General features: G+C 40.0%; 1 protein-coding gene across 21 annotated transcripts in view; it reads left to right on the top strand.

The window, feature by feature from the left end:
• The window catches only part of MLIP (muscular LMNA interacting protein), a 295306-nt gene that overhangs the window by 90159 nt on the left and 179059 nt on the right, over positions 1–26088 (top strand). Inside the window, exon 1 of one of the 21 annotated variants that reach the window (XM_070777785.1) lies at positions 13175–13281. The exons of 19 other annotated variants lie outside the window; for them this stretch is intronic. In XM_070777785.1, coding sequence (XP_070633886.1) covers positions 13234–13281 — 48 coding nt within the window. In that variant the 5' untranslated portion in view covers positions 13175–13233. Of the gene's footprint in view, positions 1–13174; positions 13282–26088 lie in introns of those variants that run through there. One more of the 21 variants, XM_070777772.1, reaches the window with a different exon arrangement.

Raw genomic sequence — 26088 nt, 5'->3', positions numbered from 1 at the left:
CATTGCCCATTTTCAGGTTTGCTGTTACATATTAACTCCATAATTTATAATAAAATTTTTTATAAGTTGGTCATAAATAGCCTAGCATTCATGTGTGTTTAACCAGACTAAGCTTACTCTGTCTTCAGTTTCTCCTTCAGTCATTTCTTTTGCTTTTGAGCCGTACTTTCTTAAGTCATGTTTTCCAAGAGTTTTAAAGTAGAAATTCCACCAACTTCATTATCTTATGGTTATTTTTTTCAAGGCACGATAGACAAACAGCTGCCAGAATGTACCTGCTCTATAGATGGGATAAGGTAATTGATTTTATAGTGAACCGAATGGTTCACTCTGGAAACTGCTGGCACTTTGCAGACCTGTGAATTGAATGGGGATGGGAGACTTCTGCCACTAATCATGGCAGGACTCCAGACCAGCTCTGGGAGGTGAACGGCCGAGGACTGATTTTCTTTCCAGAGGAAAATAGAAATCTTTTTTTTTTTTTTTTTTGCCACTTGGTGTTCAGGATCTTAGTTCCCTGACCAAGGATAGAACCTGTGCCCTCTGCAGTGTAAGTGTGGAGTTTTAACCACTGGACTGCCAGGGAATTCCCTGAAAAGGGAAATTAAAGCCACATTAAAAAAAAAAAAAAAAATTGAAGTCTAGTTGATTGACAATGCTGTGCTAATTTCTGCTGTACAGAATAGTGATTTAGTCATACATATATAAACATTCTTTTTAATGTTCTTTCCCATCATGATTTATCAGAGGATATTCACTATAGTTCCCTGTGCTGTACAGTAGGGCCTAAAGTCACATTGCTTTCCTGTTAGCTTTCATGATCTCACTTTCAAAAACAAACAGCTGTTGATCACAGTGGAGGTACCTTAGTTAAGCTGTCGTCCTGAAAGATGAATACTTTTTATATACTGGGTTGAGGTTGGTCCCTAACTGAAAGAAGCCTTGGGCTTCCCTGGTGGCTCAGATGGTAAAGCGCCTGTCTGCAAGGCAGGAGACTCAGGTTGGATCCCTGGATCAGGAAGATCCCCTGGAGAAAGAAATGGGTTTACCCTAATTTATGCAAATGAATGGGTGTGTCTCTTTGTTCCCGTCTTAGAACTAGAAACTTCCATCTACTGGGGAACCAGAGCAGCACAACAAAGCCTCAGTGTGTCACGTGTTAGCTACGCTGCTGGAGGCGAGTGTTCAGTTTCCTTGTCTGAAATCATAGGGGGCCTTCAGGCTGTGAGGATGGAGAAACACTACATGGAAAACGCCTGGTACACGGAGAGCAGCTGATACATGGAAATTATTATTATAGACAGAAATGCATTAATTTGCTCATAAATTTCAAGATTTCTGACTTCTTTATTTGCAAAAGCACAGCTGCTGTTTTCATTTGAGAAAAAAGATTTTCCTAAGTCCCTGAATAATAATCAGAGAGATGCTTGTGTATCTCTTACTGAATGTTTATTCAAGGCGATTTATGCTTATTTGTCCTTGTTTTTGTCTACTGTGTGGAGATAGATTTGTGATTGGTTTGTTGAATTTTAAGAGCAACATCAGATCTTTTACCAGTTGGATCACATATTTATTTATTTATATTGAACTATAGTTGATTTACAATGTTGTGCTAATTTCTGCTATACAGCAAAGTGATTCAGTTATACATAAATATGTATATCAGTACATTCTTTTGTATATTCTTCTTCATTATGGTTTATCACGCTTCCCTGGTGGCTCAGACGGTAAAGAATTTGCCTGCCATTTGGGAGACCTGGGTTCAGTCCCTGGGTTGGGAAGATCCCCTGGGGGAGGGCATGGCAACCCACTCCAGTATTCTTGCCTGGAGAATCCCCGTGGACAGAGGAGCCTGGTGGGCTACAGTCCACGGGGTCGCGAAGAGTCGGACAGGACTGAGTGGCTGTGTGCATATGCACGTGGCTTATCACACAGTGTTAATAGAGTTCCCTGTGCTGTACAGTAGGGCCTTATTTATGATCAAATTCTTTCAAGTAGCTTTTAAGTATGTCATTATTATAAATAGGATTTCTATCATGTCTGCTAAATGTTGAAAATCTCTGCCGCATACCATTTATCTGATACATATTAGTGATTTTTGTTAGTAACTATTGAAAGACTCCATGATGCTTCCAGACTTGACATATTTTAAAAAGTAAAAGGGGCATTTTTTTTTTTTTTTTTTTTGGACCACTACTGATATGGGTCGACTATAAAGAAAGCTGAGTGCTGAAGAATTGATGCTTTTGAACTATGGTGTTGGAGAAGACTCTTGAGAGTCCCTTGAACTGCAAGGAGATCAAACCAGGATCTAAAGGAAATCAGTCCTGAATATTCATTGGAAGGACTGATACTGAAGCTGAAACTCCAATACTCTGGCCACCTGTTGCGAAGAACTGACTCATTGGAAAAGATCCTGATGCTGGGAGGGATTGGGGACAGGAGGAGAAGGGGACGACAGAGGATGAGATGGTTGGATGGCATCACTGAATTGATGGCCATGAGTTTGGGTGGGCTCTAGGAGTTGGTGATGGACAGGGAAACCTGGTGTGCTGCAGTCCACGGGGTCATAAAGGGTCAGACGTGACTGAGCGACTGAACTAACTGATATGGGTCCATAGTCAGGAGGCAAGTTATCACTTCAGAGACATCTCACAAAGAGCTCCTTCCTTTTTCATTCCTGAGGGCTTCCTGGTCTCCCAGGCCAGTAAGGGAATTTTCCCAATAACTCCGAGCCTAGAGTCTGCCAGTTAATCGCTCCAAGCGTCAGTCCTCAAAGCCAATCCATGACTTGAATTTGCCCTTCATTTCACTACAGTTGAAAGAGTGGATTTGAATATTTCATCATCACAGTACCATTTTAATGGGTTTCATTTTAATGGGTGACAAGTGTTTCATAGAATGAGAATATCATTTGTGTCCCAGTTAAGAATGTTTCAATAATAAAGTGAATGACTTCACAGGTATTTAGTCTACTAAAGCCTCCAGTTCTGGTGAGCATCAGATGATACATTTCTGACTCCTCCCTGGGGAAGCACTTACCTCTCTGCAGTCACCTGTCCTCTTCTGCTCTCATGAGCTTGGGATGAATGGATACATTGGGTGGATTAGGGTGGAATAAACTAAGGCTCTTCAGAATAATTTCCATTGGTCTTCCCAAAGCCACCAGTCGCACCCCCAGTAACCATAAATCTAACTGAAAATCATGGGCTGACTGTGCAGTCAGAGGCAAGTGTGGACACTTTTCCTCTGCCCAGTCCTCACCCAGTTGATGTCTCTGGGCTTTGTCTGAACAAATTTGGAAAGGCCACTGGACCATCTTTCTGGAGGAGAGCATCTCTAGGGCACTGCCAGTGGAATGGCATGAAAAGAAATGCAATGTAAGGCATTTATTTTCTGCAGTGAGGCGTGTCTGTGGCCAGTGTTTGCTGGAAACAGAGAGAAGCCCAATAGATGGTCCCCGTGGCTTTTCCCAAGCTTCAGAGAATAAATTTTGCATAGTGTGCTGGAGGCACCACCAAGATTAAAGCCTGAATACAACAGTTTCATCTAAAACAGCCCTGTGTGAAAAGTATGTATCTCCTGTATTCCCCAAACGAAAGTGTAGTAACTGATGATGGAGACTGGTTGGTAATGTTTCTAAGATTGATTTTGGCTAGTATTTTCTGATGGGCAGTGAGGGTGTGATGTGCCAGAGGCAACTTTAAAGGATTTTTTTAGTTTCAAAAAGATAAAAGGAGAAAGACATCAAACTGAACTGAACTTGATTCTTATAGCAACTAGATAACTATCTAGTTTCACTGACAGGAGTGAAAGGTAGAGGTGAATGACCCACTAAAAATGGTTTTTGCATTAGGCTGAGTGAGGAGGCCGCCCCTTTGCAGGTGGTGTGTGTGTTTATATGTGTGTGTACAGAGCTTTATTGAGATAAAGTTCACACACCATACAATTCACTCATATCAAGTGTATAATTCAGTGGTTTTTAGCGCACTACATACCTGTGTGATCATCACCACGATTGATTTCTTTTTATTTTTCCATATGTTTCTTTATATTATTTATTTTTGAGTTATAATTAACATACAGGATTTTATCAGTTTCAGGTGTACAACATAATGATTTGCTGTTTTTATGCATTTCACAGAGATAGTCAGGACGATAAGACTGCTATTATCTGTCACCACACAGTATTGTTGACAATATTCCCGATGTGTACATTCTCTTCTCTTGAGTTTCTTTATTTCACCCGTGCCCCCATAACCCCTGCTTTCTGGCAACGACCAATTTGTTCTTTGTATCTATGAGTGTTTCTGTTTTGTTTGTTTCGATTCCACATATAAGTGACATCATGCAGTATTTGTTTTTCTCTGTCTGACTTATTTTAGTTAGCGTAACACTCTCCAGGTCCATCCATGTTATCTCAAATAGCAAGATTTTATTCTTCTTTTATGGCTGAGAAATATTCCATCATCTGTGTGTTTCTGTGTGTATACCACGTCTTCTTAATCTGTTCATTTGTTGACAGACACTTCGATTGCTTCCATATCTTGGCTATTGTTAGTAGTGCTGCAATGAATTTTTTGAATTAGTGTTTTGAAACTCTAATAGTATTTTTCAGATCAGTGTTTCAGTTTCCTTTGGATAAATCCCCATGAGTGTAATTGCTGGATCATTGTGGTGGTTCTATTTTCAGTTTTTTTAAGACCCTTCATACTGTTTTCCTTAGTGATGGAACCAATTTACATTTTCTTCAGCAGTGTACAAGGGATCCCTTTTCCCCGCATCCTCACCAGTCCTTGTTATTTGTTGTATTTTTGACAGTAGCCCATCTGACATGTGATAAGGCATTTTCTCAGGGTGGTTTTGGTTTGCATTTTCCTGATGATTAGTGATGATGAATAACTTTTCTTATTGGCCATATGTATATTTTCTTTGCAGAAATGTTTACTCAGCTCCTTTGCCCATTTTAAACAATTTGGTTTTCTCATATTAGTTATGTAAGTTCTTTATATATTTTTGTATCGACTCCGTGTTGGATATATCATTTGAAAATATCTTCTCCCATTCAGTTGTCTTTTCTGTTGCTGGCTTCCTTCACTGTGCATTTAGCTTGATGTAGTCCCATTTGTTTATTTTTGTTGTCCTTGCCTGAGGAGACTTTTCCAAGTTGACAGTGTTTTGAACTTTGTCTCTTCACTATGCAAGGCCTGACTTATCAAAGCTGCCAAGTCAGCTCTAGGTGAGTGATCGGTCCCCTTGCCTGGTAGCAAATGTTTATTTAGACCAGAGGTTGACAAGTCTTTTGTGTAAAGACCAGAGAGTCAATATTTCAGGCTTTAAAGGCTGTAACTACTCAACCCTGTGGCTGTAGCAAAAAAAATATGTATAAATATTGAGTGTGGTTGTATTCCAATAAAAGTTCATTTTCTAGCCTAGGTGGCAAGTCACATTGGTCTTGCAGACCTTAGTTGCAGACCCCTGATTTAGACCATTTCTGGTGAACCTATAAAAAGTAGACTGTATTAATATGTTCAATATTCAAAATAGTTACTCAAGATGGTCTTGCTTTAAAAGCATACCAAACTCTACTTTTCCTTAAAAAATTAAAATTGGCAGGATGTTTAAAAAACCACACCCTCTAAAGCAGTCAGGCTTCCCTGGTGGCTCGGATGGTAAAGAATCTGCCTGCATTGTGGGAGACCTGGTTTTGCTCCCTGGGTTGGGAAGATCCCCTGGAGGAGGGCCTGGCAGCCCACTCCAGTGTTCTTGCCTGGAGAATTCCATGGACAGAGGAGCCTGGCGGGCTACAGTCCATGGGGTTGCAAAGAGTTGGATATGACTGAGTGAATGAAACTATAGCAGTCAAAGACTGTCTTATTAATGTGAGGAAAATGTAAATGTGTTCTGTTTATGTACTAAAAAAAAAATGGGGCCCATAGCAGCATCAGCTTAGAGCACCAGCTGACCTCAGCAGAGCATTTATAAAGTCTGCAAGCAAGCAAGTAAATGCTTTAAGAAACAGATGAACAAAGCTCAGTCAAGAGCATTTATCTTCCAAATACATGACTCAGGACATATGTTTTATTGCCAGACATGTAGTTAGATTATTTCAACTGTTACTGAGGATTATGAACCATTTTTTTCATTAATGAGAAAATAGCTTTACATTCAGGTCAAAATTAACAGTTTTCTGCAATCCTGGTCCAGGTTGTTCTCATTTTCACTCAGCAATCTGACAGAAAAATGGAATAATGACTCTGAATAGGTTGTGTGACCACCTGACCTGCTGTCATTTTGGCAGAAATATTTCAACTGGTTCCATTTACTGCTCCTGACAAGCAGGGGACTCTTTGTTGTATCAAAGCCTTTGAGACACCTACTGCTTCAGGCTTTCACAGATTAGATTAACAATGCTTGAAAACAGACTTGTAATCAATTTCCCCTATTTTCTCCCTAAAAATTGTGCTTATAAAATACCACACAGATAATTAGTAGACAAAAGGAGATGTCTAGCTCTTGTTTGGGCCTTGGCACAAAAGATGGAACTGGTGTTGCCACGTTAGCAAATAGACGTGAATTTCAGATAAATGATAGGTACATTTTTAGTTTCAGTATGTTGAACACACTATTTGGAACATACTAATACTAAAAAATTCTTCATTCTAAATATTTTTTGGTACATAATTATATTAAAAGCTTATTTGGTGTTTATCTAAAATTCAAATTTTTTTAAATTTTATTTTTAAACTTTACATAATTGTATTAGTTTTGCCAAATATCAAAATGAATCCACCACAGGTATACATGTGTTCCCCATCCTGAACCCTCCTCCCTCCTCCCTCCCCATACCATCCCTCTGGGTCGTCCCAGTGCTCTAGCCCCAAGCATCCAGTATCGTGCATCGAACCTGGACTGGCATCTCGTTTCATACATGATATTTTACATGTTTCAATGCCATTCTCCCAAATCTTCTCACCTTCTCCCTCTCCCACAGAGTCCATAAGACTGATCTATACATCGGTGTCTCTTTTGCTGTCTCGTACACAGGGTTATTGTTACCATCTTTCTAAATTCCATATATATGCGTTAGTATACTGTATTGGTGTTTTTCCTTCTGGCTTACTTCACTCTGTATGATAGGTCAAATTTAACTGTATACTGAATCGTGTTTTAGTAAGTGCAGAACTATGATTTCTGCCATCTACTGTGTTTTATATTGGGTACTACTAAAGTTAAAATGTAAATGCTTCTACTAGGAAATTTGTGAAAAAAAATTTAATTGAAATAAAGTTGATTATCAATGTTGTGTTACTTTCTGGTGTACAGAAAAGTGATCTAGTTATAGATATTATTTTCAAATTCTTTTCCAATATGGTTTATTACAGGATATTGAATAAACTTCCCTGTGCTGTTCAGTAGTATTGTGGTGTTTATCCATCCTAAATATATAGTTGGCGTTTGCTAATCTCAAATTCCCAGTCCATCCCTCCCACAAGTCTGTGCTCTATGTCCATGAGTCTGTTCCTGTTTCATATTTAGGTTCATTTGTGTCATAATTTAGATTCCACATGTAAGTAATATTTTATGGTATTTGTCTTTCTCTTTCTGACTTACTTCACTTAGTATGATAATCTCTAGTTGCATCACGTTGCGGCAAATGGCATTATTCTGTTCTTTTTCACGGCAGAGTAGTATTCCATTGTATGTATGTTCTGTTTCTTCTTTGTCCATTCATCTGTTGATGGGCATTTAGGTTGGTTTCATGTCTTGGCTATAGTGCGTAGCACTGCTATGAATATAGGGTTCTGTGTATCTTTTTGAATTATAATTTTGTCTGGATATATGCCCAGGAGTAGGATTGTGGATCATATGGTAATTCTATTTTTAGTTTTTTCAAGGAACCTCCATAATGTTTTCCACAGCAGCTGCACCAATTTACATTCCCACCAACAGTGCAGAAGGGTTTCTATTTCTCCACACCCTCTCCAGCATTTGTTATTTGTACTATCAATCTAGTCTTTCATGTGTGTGTGTGTGTGTGTGTGTGTGTGTATAACATGCATATGACAGCAGCTATGATGTCTTGAATATTTGAAAGCACTTCAGCTCTGAACTGTCATCTTCACCATTAATTTCCAGATAAGCTGCCTTGGTTTTCCTTGCCCCATATTATGGGAAATGAGTATTTGATCATGTAATCTCCATTCCTATAGCCTCCTTCTGCCCTCCCTGCCCTGACGGATCCTCCACCATCCCTCTAGTTGTCACCCTTCCTCCTTCTGTGTTGGTTCTTAGATGTTGCCCCTCTTACTGCATTCCTTCAAATGCCACCAGCACAACACTGTTGTACGGAGTCGACTTCTACCGAAGATTAGAAAGCTGGTGGGGATGAATCTACTCCCCAGCACAGGATGGGAAGTCTTGACATTGGGTATAGAGTATCCTGTTCTTAGAAGTTTCCTTCCATCACACAGACCACAGGAGCCTGGCAGGCTGTAGTCCATGAGGCTGCAGAGAGTTCGACACAATTGAGAAAGTCAGCACATATTTATCTATCATCTCTACAGCTATATATATATATATATATAAATCTTTATCTGAGGAAAAAAAGTTACCAACTACTAAGAGAACCAGCAGAAACTTTTTTTTTAATTTAAAAAGGTTTTTAAATTGAATGATTCTTTAAATTCTATAGTGCTTTGTAGTTATCAAAAGCTTCACAAACATGGTTTAGTATAATCTAATAACCCCCTTTCCCCTCTACTCCTATATTGCCCCTTCCCTTTTCCCACTCTCCACTGGTAACCACTGGTTTGTTCTCTGTATCTGTGAATCTGATTCTGCTTCCTTCAGACATGGTTTAGTATAATCTAATAACCCCCTTTCCTCCCTACCCCTCTATTACCCCTTCCCTTTCCTGCTCTCCACTGGTAACCACTGGTTTTTTCCCTATATCTGTGAATCTGATTCTGCTTCCTTTTTATTTCACTGGTTTGTTGTATTTGTTAGATTCTGCAGGTTACTCATATCTTACAGTATTTGCTTTGCTCTGTCTGGCTTATTTCACGTAGCATAAGGTTCTGCGAGTCTATCCACATTGCTGCAAACATCAAAATCTCATTCTTTTTTTTATGGCTGAGTAGTATGTATGCTGCATCTTTATCCATCCATCTGTTGATGATGTTTAGGTTGCTTCCATTGTAAATGATTGTACAATTATTGTAATTGTAAATTACAATTGTAAATAGCTATTGTAAATAATGCTGCTTATGAACATTGAGGTGCATGAATCTTTTCAAATTAGTTTCTGGGTTTTTTTTTTGGGGGGGGGATATATACCCAGGGATAAAATTGCTGGGTCACATGATAGTTTTATTCTTAGTTTTTGAGAAACTGCCATACTGTTCTCCACAGTGGTGCACCTATTTACTTTTCCACGAACAGTGTATGAGGTTCCCCTTTTCTCCACACTTTTGCTAACTTTGTTATTTGTGTTCTTTTTGAGGATAACCATTCTTGTAAGTGTGTGGTGATGTCTCATTGTGCTTTTAATCTGCATTTCCCTAATGACTAGTGATGCTGAGTACTTTTTCATGTGCCTGTTGACCATCTGCATTTCCGCTTTGGAGAAATTGCTGTTCAGTTCTTTTGCCCATTTTTCAATTTGATGTTGAGTTGTATGAGTTATGTGAGTTATGTGTATACGTTGTATATTAAGACCTTATTGATCACATCATTTGCAAGTATCTTCTCCCATTCAGTATGTTTTCTTTTCATTTTATTGATGGTGTTCTTTGCTGTGCAAAAGCTTTTAAGTTTAATTAGGTCCCATTTGTTTATTTTTGCTTTTATTTCCTTTGTTTTAGGAGATTGATCCAAAAAGTATTACTGTGATTTATGTCAGTATGCTCTGCCTATATTTCCCTCCAGGAGTTTTATAGTATCTTACATTTAGATCTTTAATCCATTTTGAATTTATTTTTGCATGTGGTTTGAATGAATGGTCTAATTTCATTCGTTTACATGTAGCTCTCTAGTTTCCCCAGCACCACTTTTTGAAGAATCTGTCTTTTCTCCATTGTATATTCTTGCTTCTTTTGGCAAAGATTAATTGTCCATAAATAGGTAGCTTTTATTTCTGACCTCTCTATCCTATAGATAGATACATAAATATTTGTCTGAAAAAAAATTTATGTAGATAGATAGATATACCATCTATCCAAAGAACCAAAAGAAACTCTGAAAGTACTGTGCACTTTCTCTTTTACCTGAGGCACACCATTTATTCCTGCTTGCAATTTCATCACTAGGCTTGGTGAAAGAACATTTATTTCATCTCCTTTTATGCCCTCTTTCCCCCAGTCTTCCTCACCCTGATCTCAGAGACCTTGTTTTAAATGAACTCTATTCCAACCCTAAGATTCATGACTTTGGGATTCTGCCTGAAGTGCCCTTTAAAACTTCTGCAAAGTGCTGTTTTATTTTATTTTATTGTTCAGACCTATCTCCCCACCTCCCCTGGTCTCCTCTGGCACTAATGGATCCCTCTCCGTGCTCTTGTTTATTTGCGAGTCCGTCTCGGATCTTCTTGCAAGCAATAGATCATGTGTAATTTTCCCTCCATTTGCTCATGACAGTGGCGGGAACACAGTTGGCGCTTAATAAGTATTTGTTTACTGCACTGCCGAACTGCTGCATGGAGGTATCAATAGACAGATGCAGTTTCTCTCTTCCTTTCAGCCTAACCCTAACCGTGGGATCCAGCACTGTTCAGTATCACAAAAAGATTTTGCCCTGACAGTGAGTTGCTTTCAAGCAATCTGATTTTCGAGAGGAGCAAGAGAGGAGCAAGATCCTGGGGAGGTGCTGCCTTCATAGTCATAAGACACTTGTGGGTTTCCACTGGAGGAGATGAAAAAGGGCACCTTTAGTGCTTGTGCAGATTATACAGAGTATTTGATCACACTGACTGTTCAGTCTCAGTTGCAATCAATGAACAGAAAGCAGCGGAGCCTCTAAATCGGTGTTGGGATCAAAATATTTTTCTCAAAAATTTTTAGTACATTTTGACTTCTCCATGGCAGATTTTTTTTTTTTTTTTTTGATGCCAGGTAATGCCTGGAGAATCCCATGGACAGAGGAGCCTGGCAGGCTGCAGTCCATGGGTCACAAGAGTCGGACACGACTTAGTGACTGAACCACCACCACCACCAATGACTCATTATCATTTTATTCACTCTAGTCTCACTGTCGTTTACCTTGAGGCAGAGCCAATTGCTTGTTTGCCTCTGCTTTTGTTTCATTTTTGGAGCTTATTATTAGTATCTTACAGTAGTTCCGATCCATAACAAAGAGCAATAATGATCTTTAAACATTAATGGAAACTTCTTATCTCCCTCTTTCTATCATATTTTTCTCAGGATAGTTTACTGTCCTGGGTTTAGTGTTTATGATTTTCATGAGCACTTTATACTAATACACCTGTAATCTATATGCAGCTAGTTTGTGTTTTATTTGAATACCACACAAATCATGTCATGGAAGTTATTTTTTTATAATTTGCTTGTTTTCAAAATAGTCTATTTTCAGGATATTGTTATGTTGATATAATTCTAGGGAATTAATTTTATTGCTTTGTACTATTTCATTGGATACATTCATCACACTTAATTATCTATTCTTAAGTTGATGGGCTTTTGGACTCTTGTTTTCCTCTAATGGAGAGCATCAATACAATATTCAGGTACGTGATTTCTTGGGCCGTGTGCAGCAGTTTCTTTAGGCTGTGCACCTATCGCTGGTCATGGCATGTACCCACGGTCTCCTGTTCTGAGACGCTACCAAACTGCTTTCTAAGGTGGCCTTACTCTGCCTTTAGCTGTGTGTGACATTACCTGTTCCTCTGCATCCTGGCAGCATCTAGTGTTGCCAATTTGGTTGGGAAGGAAATGACATTTCATTATGCGCTTCATTTGCACTTTCCTGATTAGGAGGCAGATTGCATATCTTTTCCTGTTTTGTTTTTGTCATTTCTGTTGCTCATTCTGTGAATTTTCTCCTTACATAACTTGCTAATTATTCCAGTTCTTAAAGGCTGCTCTATATGGAGCCCTTAAAATATATATATTTAACTTATAAATCCTTTTTAAAAAATTTGTGTACTGCCAGTGTCTTCTCCCCAACTCTGAATATGCAGAGCATTTCTCCCATTGGTGGGTTAATGTAGTGGTGACCTCATTGTGCAATATTTTCTGTTTGCCTCTTTCTCTCATAAGGCTCAGCTGGTAAAGAATACACCTGCAGTATGGGAGAGCTGGATTCGATGCTCGGGTTGGGAAGATCCCCTGGAGAAGGGAATGGGTAACCACTCCAGTATTCTGGCCTGGAGAATTCCATGGACTATATAGTTCATGCGGTCACAAAGAGACGTGACTGAGTGACTTTCCCTTTCTCATAAGACTGTGAATTCAAGTGAGAGCAAAAGTAGACCTTTTCATTTTTATTTCCTTCGTCCCTGGCACATAGATGATACCTAGAAAAATTGCTTGAGTTGACTCAAGAGTGTCAATTTAATATGGATGTTATTGTAAATTTGAGGCTGTACTTAAGGCTTTCAATTTGAGGAGTTTCTGTCAGCCTTAGTTATTTGATATATACACATAATGTATATTCGTATATACATACATACCAGGGATGCCCTGCAGGCTCAGTGGTAAAGAATTTGCCTGCAATACAGGAGGTGTGGATTTGATCCCTGGGTCAGGAAGATCCCCTGGAGAAGGAAATTTCAACCCACTCCAATATTCTTGTCTGGGAAATCCCATGGAGAGAGGAGCCTGGCGGGCTATAGTCCCTGGGGTCATAAAAGAGAAGGACGTGGCTTAGTGACTAAACAACACGTTTGCAACCAAAACAGATTAGGCCCTTTTCATAACCTTTAAAATAGAGCTTCCCTCCATTTCCAGGCAAAGAATTTTTCTTAGAACGACACTAAGGTTGAAATAGGTTAATATATTCAGATGCGATTTGAATAACAGATGCATCTCTATTTCTGGTCCAGAGTTGTTGGGGAGGCAGGAGAAAGGGGGGCGTGATTGTACAGTGCTTTGTCATCTTCACAGCTCATCAGTATCAGCAGCTGACACCGGCGAGTGTTTGCCAATTAGGGTCTGTCGGCTAACCCTGACCTTGTTGTTACAACCATTGCTCTCTCGACCTCTGCCAGCTTGACACATGGCACCAGGCTCCGTGGGCAGCTGGTACTTTGGACTGGAATGTTCTGTGAGTTCTCTGGCATTACTAGTGAAATTCCTTATTATTGTTACTGTGTCATGATTTTGACATTGACAATGCTGTCTCCTGTCTTTGTGTTTCTTCTTTCATATCATGGTAATATGTTGTAGTTGATGTGACTGTTTATAATGTAGCAGGTGACAGATGTTCAAGTTACTGTGGACTGATGCATGCTCGACTTAGAATTACTCCAGGAAAAGTTGATTTTACTGTAACTTTATGTAACAAGAAATCATTTGAGTAAATTGTGGGTTGGAGGGAGCATCATGAATTTAATAAGGAATTAATTTTTGTTTAAGATGTAACTAAACTCTGAAGTGTTTTGAAACACACTGAAATACATTTGAAATGTATTTCAAAATGCAATTCTAACTCCTTAACATATTCTTAGCTATGCATTAGGAGAGCAAAAATCAAAAGCCACAGTTCTCACTTCCCCACCTTGGCTGTTCTTTGAACTTCACTGCTATTTCTCTTTCTCTTTCTCTCCCTCTTTCCCTATCCCACCCTTCTCTCTCTCCTAACCTGGCATTCAAGCATTCCTAGATTCTTCAGTTGACACTTTGCACTCCACTTATGAAGTTTCATTCTGTGTTTTTCTCTCCAATAGTGCCCTTTGAAACTGAGACTTATCCACAGTAGTAGCTGGAGATAACAGCATAGTTTATGGTGCTGTATATAATTACACTGGGCATTGGGTATATCGGGCCTGGGAGGATGGCATACTGAATGGGTACTGAATGTTCCGGCAGCTTCTATTTGTGAGGCGTTGCTCATGCAGTCAGGGTCACATTACCTAGGTGCCAGTGAAATGGGACAGAGAGAAAAGGATTTATCTAATCCACCATGAATGCATTCCAGAGTGATTTGATTGTTTTTCTATGCCTGCTAGCAGGTGGATATGTGTACAGGTGAAATAGCTAGGGACCTTTTTTATTTTGGTTAATAAGGATAGAGGTGGTCTTTGTCTTGCAATTTCAGGCATTTTTATTCTTCTAGAATTTGTCAAATTGGGAAGATTAGTGTGTTTTCATTGCCTTTTAAGCTTGTTCCCCCAGGGTAGCACAGCTGTAACTGTTCCCAATATATCCTTACTATTGTAAAGGCCTTTTTATCTCAGAGGCAAGGGAGCGGTTGAATACTAAGTTTTTATTCCAGAAATTCAGCTGTTGTGAACTTCTATAAAATTCTGTCTTGACTTCATTTATTTTCTGTCTGGAAGTTACATATGTCACGACTTGAAGGTTCTTTGAGATGATGTCAAGTTACTATAGAAATGTGTTCAGATTCTGCAACAAGTGCATACTTCTTGGAAGATCTAATAACACGGATAGGTCTGATTTCAAATCCATTGCGCTTAGCCTGTAGATGGCTTTTCTCCAGGAACTGCACCTGTGGGAGACTTTTCACCTTCAGTAAATCCCAGTCTCCAGATAGGAGCTCCTTCAGTGGGTAACCAACTGAAGGACGAGATGGGGCTCACTGAGAGCGCATCTCCAGCCTACTCCTTTCTCTTGAGTCAGTCTGTTCATTTCCAACTGGTCATGTCGCAAGTTACATCTCTGAGAGGCATCTCTCTGAGAAGCATTGTAGGATATTGGTTAAGATCACACTGCCATGGCATCAGAAAGATCTGGATTTGAGTTCCAGGTCTACCATTTACTTGGTGTATGGCCTTGTGAGATGTTATTTAACCATTTTTGAAAATTATTAAGACTTTATTTTTTAGAGCAATTTAAGGCTCACAGTAAAATTGAGGGGCAGGTACAGAGATTACCACATACCCTCTGCCTTCACACATCCATAACCTTTCCTATTTTTAACATCTCCCACCAGAGTGATATGTTCATTGTAATACATGAACCTATATAGACACACAATCACCCAAAGTTGATAGTTTCGTGGTCATACACTCATACACAGTGTTCCCTTATTATTCTTTTAATGTCCATAGCATCTGTAGTGATGTCACTTTAAAGCATCTCCCAGATCAAGAAATGGAACCTTCATCTCAGAAGCCCTCCATCCTCCCTTCCTTTGAAGAAGTCATTGTGTACAGAGCTGCCCACCAGTGTTCATCCTGCCTACCAGTGTTCATCCTCCTGTAAGCATCTATTCACATTTACTTTCTTATCCAGGTCCAAAACTTTGGAGCAACCATTGACTCCTCTCTTTTTTTCTCATACCCCACATTCAGTCCATCAGCCTCATCATTGATCTGAAAATAGAGTCTCTCCAGTTCTCACTTCTTCCACAGCTATTGCCTTGGTCCCAAACCCATACTTCCTTGTCTGTGCAAAATTAGTGCCTCCAACCTGCCCTCTTTGCTGCCCCTTGTTCCCCTAAAGTGTATTGTCTTCTATTTTTAACTGTAAATTTTATTCTTTTGCAAAGTTTCAGATTCCCCTACACCTGTTCTTTCCCAGGACATCTTGTCATAACAAATCAGTTTAAATAAGCCAGTATGATTAGCATCTATTGCCAAATAACTCTCTGTGCATTTGAAATAAGAAAGTAGTGACAGTTCAATTGTATTTTTGCTTCAGGCTAACAAAGGATTCATTATAGCATGTTGATAGCTGATATTTCTGATTTTTAAAAACTGAGGTATGCATAATTAAAACTAAAAATGTTTAATAGATATATTCTTTTCAAACTTTTTACTTTTTTATTTTAAAAATGTCAAAGCTGCAGAAAAACTCGAAGAAATGTACAATGAACATCAAATAATGTTCACCTAGATTCACCAATTATTTAACATTTTGCCATATTTGCTTTATATCTCTATCTTCACCATCATCATCATCTATCATCATTTTTGTTGAACCAATTCAGGGTAAGATGTTGACATCACAATATTTAATCCCGAAATACTTCAGCATGAATCTTCTAATTACAAGAAAATTTTCTTCCTATAACTCATTACAGTTATAAAATTTAGGAAATTTAGCATAGATATAGTATTGTTTTTGAACATATGTTTTATATTAATTTCCACAGCTTATACCTTCATCCCAAACTCATTCTTTCTTGCTTGGATTAATGCAAAATTAGTGAACTACTCTTTATAGCAATCTTCTTTATAGCATCATCTCTTTTCAATTCAGAATGTAACCCAGAGTCATGTGTTCTATTTAGATGTATGTCTTTTTGGTTTTCTTTATATAGGACATTTTCTCAACTTTTGTCTTTTCTGACATTGACAGTTTGAAGACTGCAGCGTATTCGTTTGGTAGTCCTTTAATTTGGGTGTTTTTGTTTGTTCCCTCATGATGAGATTCAGATTATTATTTTCATCTAGAATGAAATACAAGAAATGTATTCCTGTTATTATCACATAAGAAAGCACATGATTTCAGTTTGCTACTTTTTTGTTGACATTCATGTTGATTACTTGTATAAGTTGATGTCTACCATATTCATCTCCTGTAAAATATTTCCTCTCTCCTTGCAATTAATTAGCAATCTATGAGGAGGCATTGAGACTGAATGTGCTGTTCTCAGCCTTCTATCTGATGGCTTTGGCATTTATTAGGATTCATTTTTTTCTAACTCTGATATTATTTCTACTTTTAGTTGGTACTCTCATGCTAGGAAGAACTTTCTCCCCCTACCCATGTATTTATGTTTTAGGTGGAATTTTTAGTATTGTTCCCAACCAGGGTTCTTGGCCTCCTTGATCAATGGAAACTGACTAGAGGCCAGACAAGAAATTTAAGCAAGGCTTTATTGGAGCCCCCGCTGCAGCAGAGGGGAGCAAAAACAAGTAACAGATTCCCTTGCTGGCTCACTCACCAAAGGGGGTGAGCTGGTTCTTTATGTGGGGTGAGGGTAGTGGTGAGTCCAGGGGTTGGGCAGGAGGGGTGGCTTAGCTGATTTGCTCACCGCTTTGGTGGTGGTGTATGCAGGGGGCATGTGCAGTACCCTGCTTTTGCTCCCAGTTCTTCAAAAGTGGCAACTAATTTTTTTTTTTTGGTCTTCTGTATCTTGTCCATAATTTTGGAGAAGGCAATGGCACCCCAGTCCAGTACTCTTGCCTGGAAAATCCCATGGACAGAGGAGCCTAGTAGGCCGCAGTCCATGGGGTCACTAAGAGTTGGACACGACTGAGCGACTTCACTTTCACTTTTCAATTTTCATGCACTGGAGAAGGAAATGGCAACCCACTCCAGTGTTCTTGCCTGGAGAATCCCAGGGAAGGGGGAGCCTGGTGGGCTGCAGTCTATGGGGTTGCATAGAGTTGGATACCACTGAAGCAACTTAGCAGCAGTCCATAATTTGCCCCAAGTGTGCATGCACACAGCTATTTTTAGTCCCTTGTAGTTTCTTTGTATTTTGTTGCTGGAGGAGATGTTTGTCCGGGTCCAAGCATTGCAGCACTGCAGTAGAGGGTTCCAGGTCGCAGCCTGTCTCAGTATCATCTTGTAGTTTTCTTGACTCAACTTTGGATTTGGTTATTTCTCCAACCCTCGTCCTTTTTAAGGGGATATGGCAGGAATCAAGATTTAGGTGCCATATGTGTTTATTGTTTCTGGGGTATCACTGCCTCTAAGTCCTTTCAGCAGAAACAACTAGGAAAAGCAAATATTTTTCTAGTCATCTCTACCATCCACTGAATTGGGGTTATTTCTGATCTTCCCCCTTCACATTTATATCTTTTTTCTCCCACAGTGAAGGATCTACAGCTTCACATAACAATATACATTAGTCTTAAAATATAATATTGAGGAAAACAAGTCAGACTTAAAAGAGTTCCTGCCATATGAGTCCGTTTACATAGAGCTAAGAAGACCCGTTGATACCTGTGGGGAAATTACCAAGATGGCATCAGTCAGGCTCTCTCGCCCCACGCTCTCATGGCCTCTCACGGCATGCTCTGTAAACAGTGACTTTGCATGAGGTGTTCTCTTGGCCACGGGCTACTTTTTGTCCTGTAAGTGTATATAAGCTTCACCTGGAAAAGCCCTGAAGAGTTGTGTGTAGTTATGTTGTACTGAACTGTACTGTACCAGCCAGGAGGAAATAAACGCATCTGCAGTCCCTACGCAGATGGAACTCCTCGCATTTTCTTCCGGCCGCTTAGTTCTCACCTTACCTACCGTGCGTTCAGCAAACAGTGCGCACAGTGAGATACAGAGAAACGATTGGTGCTGTGAGCAGAATCGACAATAGAATACCCCAATAGAAAACCAAAAGTTTAAAGACAGACTCACACCCCTCTCCCCCCTCCCCTGCCCCCGCCACAGTTGACCTTGTTCTGTGCTCTTAGCAGGTAGGGTAGCGATTACCCTTGGTCGGCCATTACTAGATTGATAGCGACAGGAAGGGAGAATGAGGACGTCTTCTGTGCTGGAGAAGTTCTGTTTCTTGATCTGGGACATGATTCTAAGGGTATATTCGATTCTGTAAGATCTTTGACTTGTATACTAATGTTTTATGCCTTTTTTTGGCATATGTACTAAACTCAAAAGTTAGATTACTTTCTTTTGTTGTCCATTGTGTTATGTTGTCAATTCTATATCTGTGTTAATTTGTTTCTCTTTATAGTCACTGGTGCGATTCCTCCCCATTGTTGTTGATTTAATTTTACCTTTTTGAATATTTTAAAGATTAGCGTGATTTCAGTGGTCAAAGCTATACAAAAAAGTGTCCTTGGAGAAAGAGGCTTATTCCAGTGTCCCTCTGCTGTTCTCCTCCCCTCCCCATTGCAAGTCATCAATTTATTTATCTCTGTATTGTCATGTCCTATTATTTATTCCTAATACAGCCAGAATGACCCTTTCATAGGATAAGGAGATCATGTTACTTCTTTGCTCCAAATATTCCAAGAGTTTCCCTTCTCATTCAGAATGAAAACTCAAGTCCTCACAGTGATGGACAGGTCTTCACATCTGACCTGGGTTCCTCAAGCCTCTCCTGGCCGCATCTCCAGGGACTCTTCCCCAGGATCACTGGTCCTCAGCCACCCCAGGCTCTGTTTCTCAGTCAGATCTCCTCCCACCTCCGGTTCTTGGCTTTTGCCATCCTCTCTTCCTGAGGTGTTTCCTCTAGAGATCAGCATGACTCATTTCCTTACTTCCTTCAAGTTCCTTTTTAAAAGTCACCTCAAGGAAGTCTTCCTGTTCACTTTATTTAAAATGTATCATACTCCCATCTCCACTTCCTGGTACTCTGTATCCAGCTGCCACTGTTATCTTTTCCTCAGCACCACTGCTGCTGCTGCTGCTGCTAAGTCGCTTCAGCCGTGTCCAACTCTGTGTGACCCTATAGACAGCAGCCCACCAGCCTCTCCCGTCCCTGGGATTCTCCAGGCAAGAACACTGGAGTGGGTTGCCATTTCCTTCTCCATCCTCAGCACTATTGCACTCTAATATATAGCTTTTTTCTTTTGTTGTCTCTCTCTCCTCCAGAATAGAGGCTCCAAGAGGGCAGGGAATTTTGTATGTTTAGGTCACCGCTGTCTCCAGAACCGAATGATACACCGCTCACGCTCAGCTCAACATTTATTTTAAAAAAGCAAATGAATGAACACTGTTGAGGAGATAACAGTGGGAATGGCCTTGGAAATTCCATATGAATATGGTACCAGAGCCAAAATAACATAGTGTAGAAGCAACTCTTCCGTAGCTCTAAGGGTGGAGGGTCAGGGGTGGGGCGGATATTACAAAATCTGCCTTAGAGACATAAACCTCTCAGGATGTTAGAAGGTTCAGGTTGCTCGCAATAAGCTTCGGGGTTTAGATTGTTTATCAATTAAGAAGAATGAACTGAGTGACTCAGTTGAGGTAGATATTTCATGGAGGGAAAGTGTTTTAAGAAACGGAAGGGAAAAGAAAGAAAGGAAAAAGGGAAATCAAGGAGAAAAAGTATGGACAAAAGAGAAATGAATGCAGTTGTAAGGGAGGGACTTCCCTGTGGTTCAGTAGATAAGACCTTGCCTTCCAGTGCAGAGGATGCAGGTTCGATCCCTGTTCAGGGAACTAGGATCCCACATGCCTCACTGACAAAAAAAATCAAAACATGAAACAGAAACAAATTTGAAACTAATTCAATAAAGAGTTTGAAAAATGGTCGGCATAAAAAAGTCTTTAGGGTAAAAAAAAAAAATGAGCCAAGGAATTTCAGGTAAGAGCATCCTTGGAAGCTGTTGGTGGCTTCTCCTGGGCCCTCCGGCTTCTGCACTGGAGGGCCCATGCTCTTAGATCTGTGTGGCAGTGAAAGAGAGAGAGAGCAAGTCTCAACCCACGTGGGCGCGTTTGTCGGGAGAACATTACTCTGGTTGAACGGAGGAAAGCAGGTTTAGCCTGGATGATGCTGTCATTTACTGGACTGATCAAGAAAACTGTAAATAGCAGAGAGATATTCAGATGCTTATGAAGGAAACTCTTTTTCTGGTTTTTTCTACCTGCCCTTGAGATCCTTACCCTTTGCCAGAAGGCCCATCTGCCAGTCTTTAGGAAGAGCCTGAAGCCCTGCTTGGGGAGTGTGCCCAACGGGAAAACATCTGGGGAGGCTGAGTTTAGTGTTGAGCTCAACTTCTTCAGCTGAGCAGCTGCCTTTGGGAGCCTTAAGAAAGGACCCTAGGGTTATTTTCACCTTGAGCTCTTGCTCTAAAGAAGAAATGTGTGTCTTCTTATGCTAATGTGTTTTCCAAATGTTGCACATTTAGTTGAAACCAGGTGGTTTTAGAATTAAGGTAAAAGAGTTTGTCTTTTCTGAAGAAAATCCAGGAAAAGAGAAACTTCTGTGAGGTCTCTGAGGCGCCTAGCTCCCTGAAAGTGTCAAAGGTCTGAGGCTGGAGCTTTAGGAGAGAAAAAGGTGTGTGTGAATAACCTAACTGGAGACATGAGGGGCTGGCAAGGCGCTTGAGTGTAGGGCTGGCAAAGTATAGGTTTGTTTTACCCTTCATTGCTTCCCTGGGGTTCTGTGGCAGATGAGACAGTCTCCAAGCCAGAGCTGGAAAAGGCCAGAGAGCATGACCAGCCATAAAAACTGGGTCATGGCTTCACTTTGTACATGAAGATAAATGCCACTCATCCATCTCCACCTTCTCTCTAGGCTGTTCTTTAAATGTTAAGGGCATCAAAGAATGTCTCCTAAAGCACATTGTCCCTTGGATTTTAGGGCAAACTAGCTTCTTAGCTTTGGTGGGTATTGTTTGCCACTCCTTATGATGTTCCAAAACCAGCGCCTCATAAAAGTCAGCTGTGCGTGGCGCTTGAGTAGCCTGCGTTACATGTATCGCAGCGGTCTCAGAGTGGGTGCCACGTCTCGGTTGTTGTGCCAACGCAACCTGTTAGTGATCTCATTAGCGAGGCAGCTGGAAGAAGGGCCTCGGTCTCTGTACTCTTTGAAGAAAGAATTCAGCAGAGAGCCCAAAGTTTGAAACAGATCAAGCATTTATTAGAAGCAAAGTGCAATGTGTGTGGAAGAGTACATGAACTCAGAGTGAGTTGCGCCCAATAGTTAGGGGCCGCTTAGACCATTTTCACGGGGGCGGTCTTCTGGGTCATCTCTGGCAGGTTGTCTTGCTTGTGGCTGTGTTTAACCCAACTCAGGGCCCTTCCTGGTAGTCATGTGCATCTCTCAGCCAAGACGGATTTCAGTTGGAAGGTTTCTGGGGGTTGGCAGAACATGTTGTGTGCTGGCAGCTCCTTCCTCCCTTACACCCTCCCTACATGGAGTACCTTCTCTGCACATGTGTCAGGCTGGGAAATCCCCTTGACCGCAAGTGTGAGGAAATTGTGGTCACTTTGCCTTCCACCCAGTCCATGCCCGGTGCTCCTGCTGGTATCTTATCTTGAAGTGTTAGCAGGAGACTGGTTGCAGCTGTTCAGCCTGGGGTCCATCGGTCTCCTCCATTATTAGGGCTTCGCGGGGGTTATTAATCTGTATTAATTTTTATTTTCACCATTTTGATTTCCATTTAGGTGCAATTTTTACATTATATGTTTGTGCAGGAGTACACACACAAGATAATTAATAAATAAACCAACAAATATTCATATAGTGAAAGCATGCACATGGATTATTTTATTATTTATTCCTGGTGCATACTCCAGGAATCTTGGAGACTGCTATATGGAGATCATATGTGCTCTGACACCCCCACCTCAACCTAAACAATCCTATGTGCTAACCCCTAAGAAGACTTAGTGTATTAAACCTTTAAGTGTGTCTTATATATGCAACATGATAGAGAATGCTGACCCACTAGAAGGGAGTTTCTTCATCTCTTTTAGTGAATATGCTCATTCTTATGCTATGAATGATAACTAAATATACTTTCTTAAAACTTTTTTAAAATTAAATTTTTCCTCCCAATTAAAACATTTTTTGAAGATAATGCAAATAATTTGAACACTTCTAGTGGAACATAAAAAAAGAAAGAAAGAAAATAAAGCATTTAGACAAAATTCTGAAGGTTTTTTTAAAAAAAATTATTTCCATAACTAAAAATACATTCAAAAGTACAACAAAAGCATCTTTCTTTTCAAAGACACTTGGTTTTCTCTGAGTTTTAGTTAAATTAGTAATTAAATTGACTCACAATTTAGAAGACGTATATGAACTTTCAGAGATTCTCTACACTTGTAGCCATGCTGAGTTACATTACTTTGATGATAAAAAGAAGTCCTTTCACAATAATATTTCAATAAGGCTGAAATACCTACTTTCCATGATATAAATACAATTAGGAATTACCTTACCTGAGCTGGAATTGTAGGCTGCTTGGCATTTCATATTACCTGAATAAGCTTGTATTCCAAGGCCACAAGATAATTTTCTTTCCAGGATTCAAAACTATACTTCTCTTAATAGAGTGGAGAATGTGATTGAAATGCATTTTGGTTCTGAAGAATGACAGGTGCGCTGAATGGTTTAGGATGTTTCTGTTTCTCACGGGTAGAATGCTAATAAAACAGCTCAAAGTCCAAGACTGTCCCTCCACAGAATTTTCATACCTGAACATTTGAGTCTTTCTGAAACCAGAATCAGAATCCCCTTGAAACATCATCTCAAAAAGCCAAAATAAAATGTTACATCCCATTACACCAAATATCCTTGAAGAATTTACTAAACCCTGAATTAAACCCAAATATTGAGTTTATTTTTAAACTAAAATCTATATTGTACAAGCATATTTAAAAAATATTTTGTTTGAACAGCTGCCAAACTTGCATATTTAAAAAACTATGGGATGGTAACCAAATGAGGCCATTAACATATCTTCTGAATGAAACTGACCTTGATCCAGTGCCTTGGTGGTAAGTCCCTGGATCGAACCTCCTTACCTGCCCACACCCCTGCAACCAATTTCCCATGAATCCTTATGGATAGTACCTCCCCACCTCTTAAATAACCTTGTCTCTAATTTGGAAGCATCATTTTTAGAGAGATGAGAGTGCTTTTGTTACCTGATTCTTGGTTTCTATTTCTTTTGCTGTTGCACATTAAAAGTGGCAAGAAACATAAGCAGAGGGTCTCAGACTTCACCTCCCCATCATGAGTGAGATCTGATCCTTAAGGGATTTACATTTTCTTCTCAACTGTTCATCAGTGATAAAGTTCTGCCCGTGTCTTGTCTGGCAGAAAAGTCTCAGATGGCTGTATAAAGTGCACCCACAAGCTTATAAGGACATCTTGAGATATAGACATTCATGTATAAGAATTACGTTGAAGATGCCTCTTCTCGGTTAGAATCGATTAGGCTTTCAGACTACTCTAACCCCTCCTGGGAAGACACTCCCACTCTATCATCAGTTGGCATGTCTGACAATCTTATTCTAAGTTTTTTACTGTGGTTGGTTTTAATTTTCACCTTCTATCCAAAGCAACTTTCTTTGACCATTACAATCTCCATCCTTCTGACTCCAAGGCAGTCTTTTTAACCCTCTCACTCTGAACGATTGGTTGATGTGACCAGTTGTGTGCAGGGCATTCCATCTGTGTTAAGTACTATGTCTGTGTGTGTGTGTGTGTGTGGTGGTGGTGGTGGAGAAGTTCTCTCTCTCTCATGCATACACACACACACACACACACACACACACACACAGAAGATAGGACTGCAGATTTGGTATGGATGGCTTTAAAATTCTCCAGCAATCCTGAGGCGGCAAGTAGGAGAGTCATGAAGGGATCTGCAGCTTTGCTAAACATGAATTTGAATCCCATCTACTTGAGGTTAAGGTAGGGAAGCAAGTCACTTAGCGAATATTTAAGCCAACTGTTTCACCAAAATAGGGCTTCCCAAGTGGTGCTAGTGGTAAAGCGCCTGCAACACAGGCAATGTAAGAGATGCGGTTACCATCCCTGGATCAGGAAGATCCCCTGGAGAAGGGCATGGCAACCCTCTCCAGTATTCTTGCCTGGAGAATCCCATGGACAGGGGAGACTGGCCTGCTAAGGTCTATCGGCTCACAAAGAGTCAGATGTGACTGAAGCAACTTAGCACTCAGGCACGCACAGACCAAAATACAGCATCGTCACAATCGTTCATTTTCATATTTTTGTTTGTCTGTTTTGTTGTCAGGGAAATACTGTAAAAAGGTTTTGTCATCCTCAGCACTGCTGACATTTTGGGCCAAACAGACTATTGTTGAGTGGCCTGACCAGCGCACTCTAGGATGTTTAGAAACACCCCGGCCTCTACCCACTAGATGCCAGCAGCTCACTCCTCCCCATTTTTGCAACAATCAAAAGTGACTCCAGCCGTGACCTTCAGGGAGTAGAACAGTCCCAGCAGAGAACCCCTTCTAGATTGATGAGTAATAACTGAGCCACTGGAGTTTTCTGGAAACTTTTATTTTTTAAAGACATTTATTAAATATGGAAAATGAAATACTATAAAATCTACAGGTCTTTTAAGGAAGGCATCTTGTACAGAGGAAGCCTCTAAATTTTTATTCAGTGAAGTTTGAACTAATGTCTTCTTTTTCTGTTGAATAACAGTGTCTTCACTACAGGCATTCTTATTCGATGCTTGAGAGAAAATACTTGTCAATTGAATTTAAGATGAAATGGAGACTAGGGAAGATTTTATTCATAGAATCTGTTTAGGAGATTGGCCTTGTCAGTAAGATAGGAGTAAGGATGAGTTTTCAAGATCTTTGGAAGAAAAATCAGTGAGTTCCAAATAAATGGTATTTTTAAAAAATGTTTTATTTTATATTAGAGTTTAGGTGATGTACACTGTGTTAATTTCAGGTGTACAGCAGAGTGATTCAGCTCTACATGTACATAAACCTTCTTTTTCAGATTCTTTTCGAATATAGATTATCATAGGATATTGAGTAGAGTGCCCTGGGCTATACAGTGGTAATGCTAGTTTTTATTACTTCAATGAAATCTAGCCGTTCCCTAATCACTGTGGGAACAAGCAAAGACTTGACCCTTATTGTCTGGGAACCGTGCCAGGCATTCAGCTTCTGTGAGGATCAGCTCTGGTGATCCTTCTAAACCCCAGGTGTCCACCTGTGCATTTATTTAAATTACACTCATGCCTGCTGTTGGAGAGCTTGTAAACATTCAGCACAATCAAAACTTCTTATTTATTCTCTCACTTTGTGCTCACAAGTCATATAATTCTCCTTTTCATTCTTCAGTTTTCAGAGTCTTTATTCTGCAAAACACACTTAACTGAGCTTGTGTTTCTGAATACTAATCCATGAAGATGGTTTTCGGAAGGGGAATGGCAGCTAAGTGAGGTGCTGGTAATTTGTCAACGTGGATACTTTTTACAGCATGACTTGACTAGGATCTGGAATTAAATGCCCACGAGAGAGGATTAAAAAT

The sequence above is a fragment of the Bos indicus genome, chromosome 23 (assembly GCF_029378745.1).
Source record: "Bos indicus isolate NIAB-ARS_2022 breed Sahiwal x Tharparkar chromosome 23, NIAB-ARS_B.indTharparkar_mat_pri_1.0, whole genome shotgun sequence".
Lineage (NCBI taxonomy): Eukaryota > Metazoa > Chordata > Mammalia > Artiodactyla > Bovidae > Bos > Bos indicus.
Note: the sequence above shows the minus strand (reverse complement) of the source record. Positions and strands in the feature narration are given on the sequence as shown.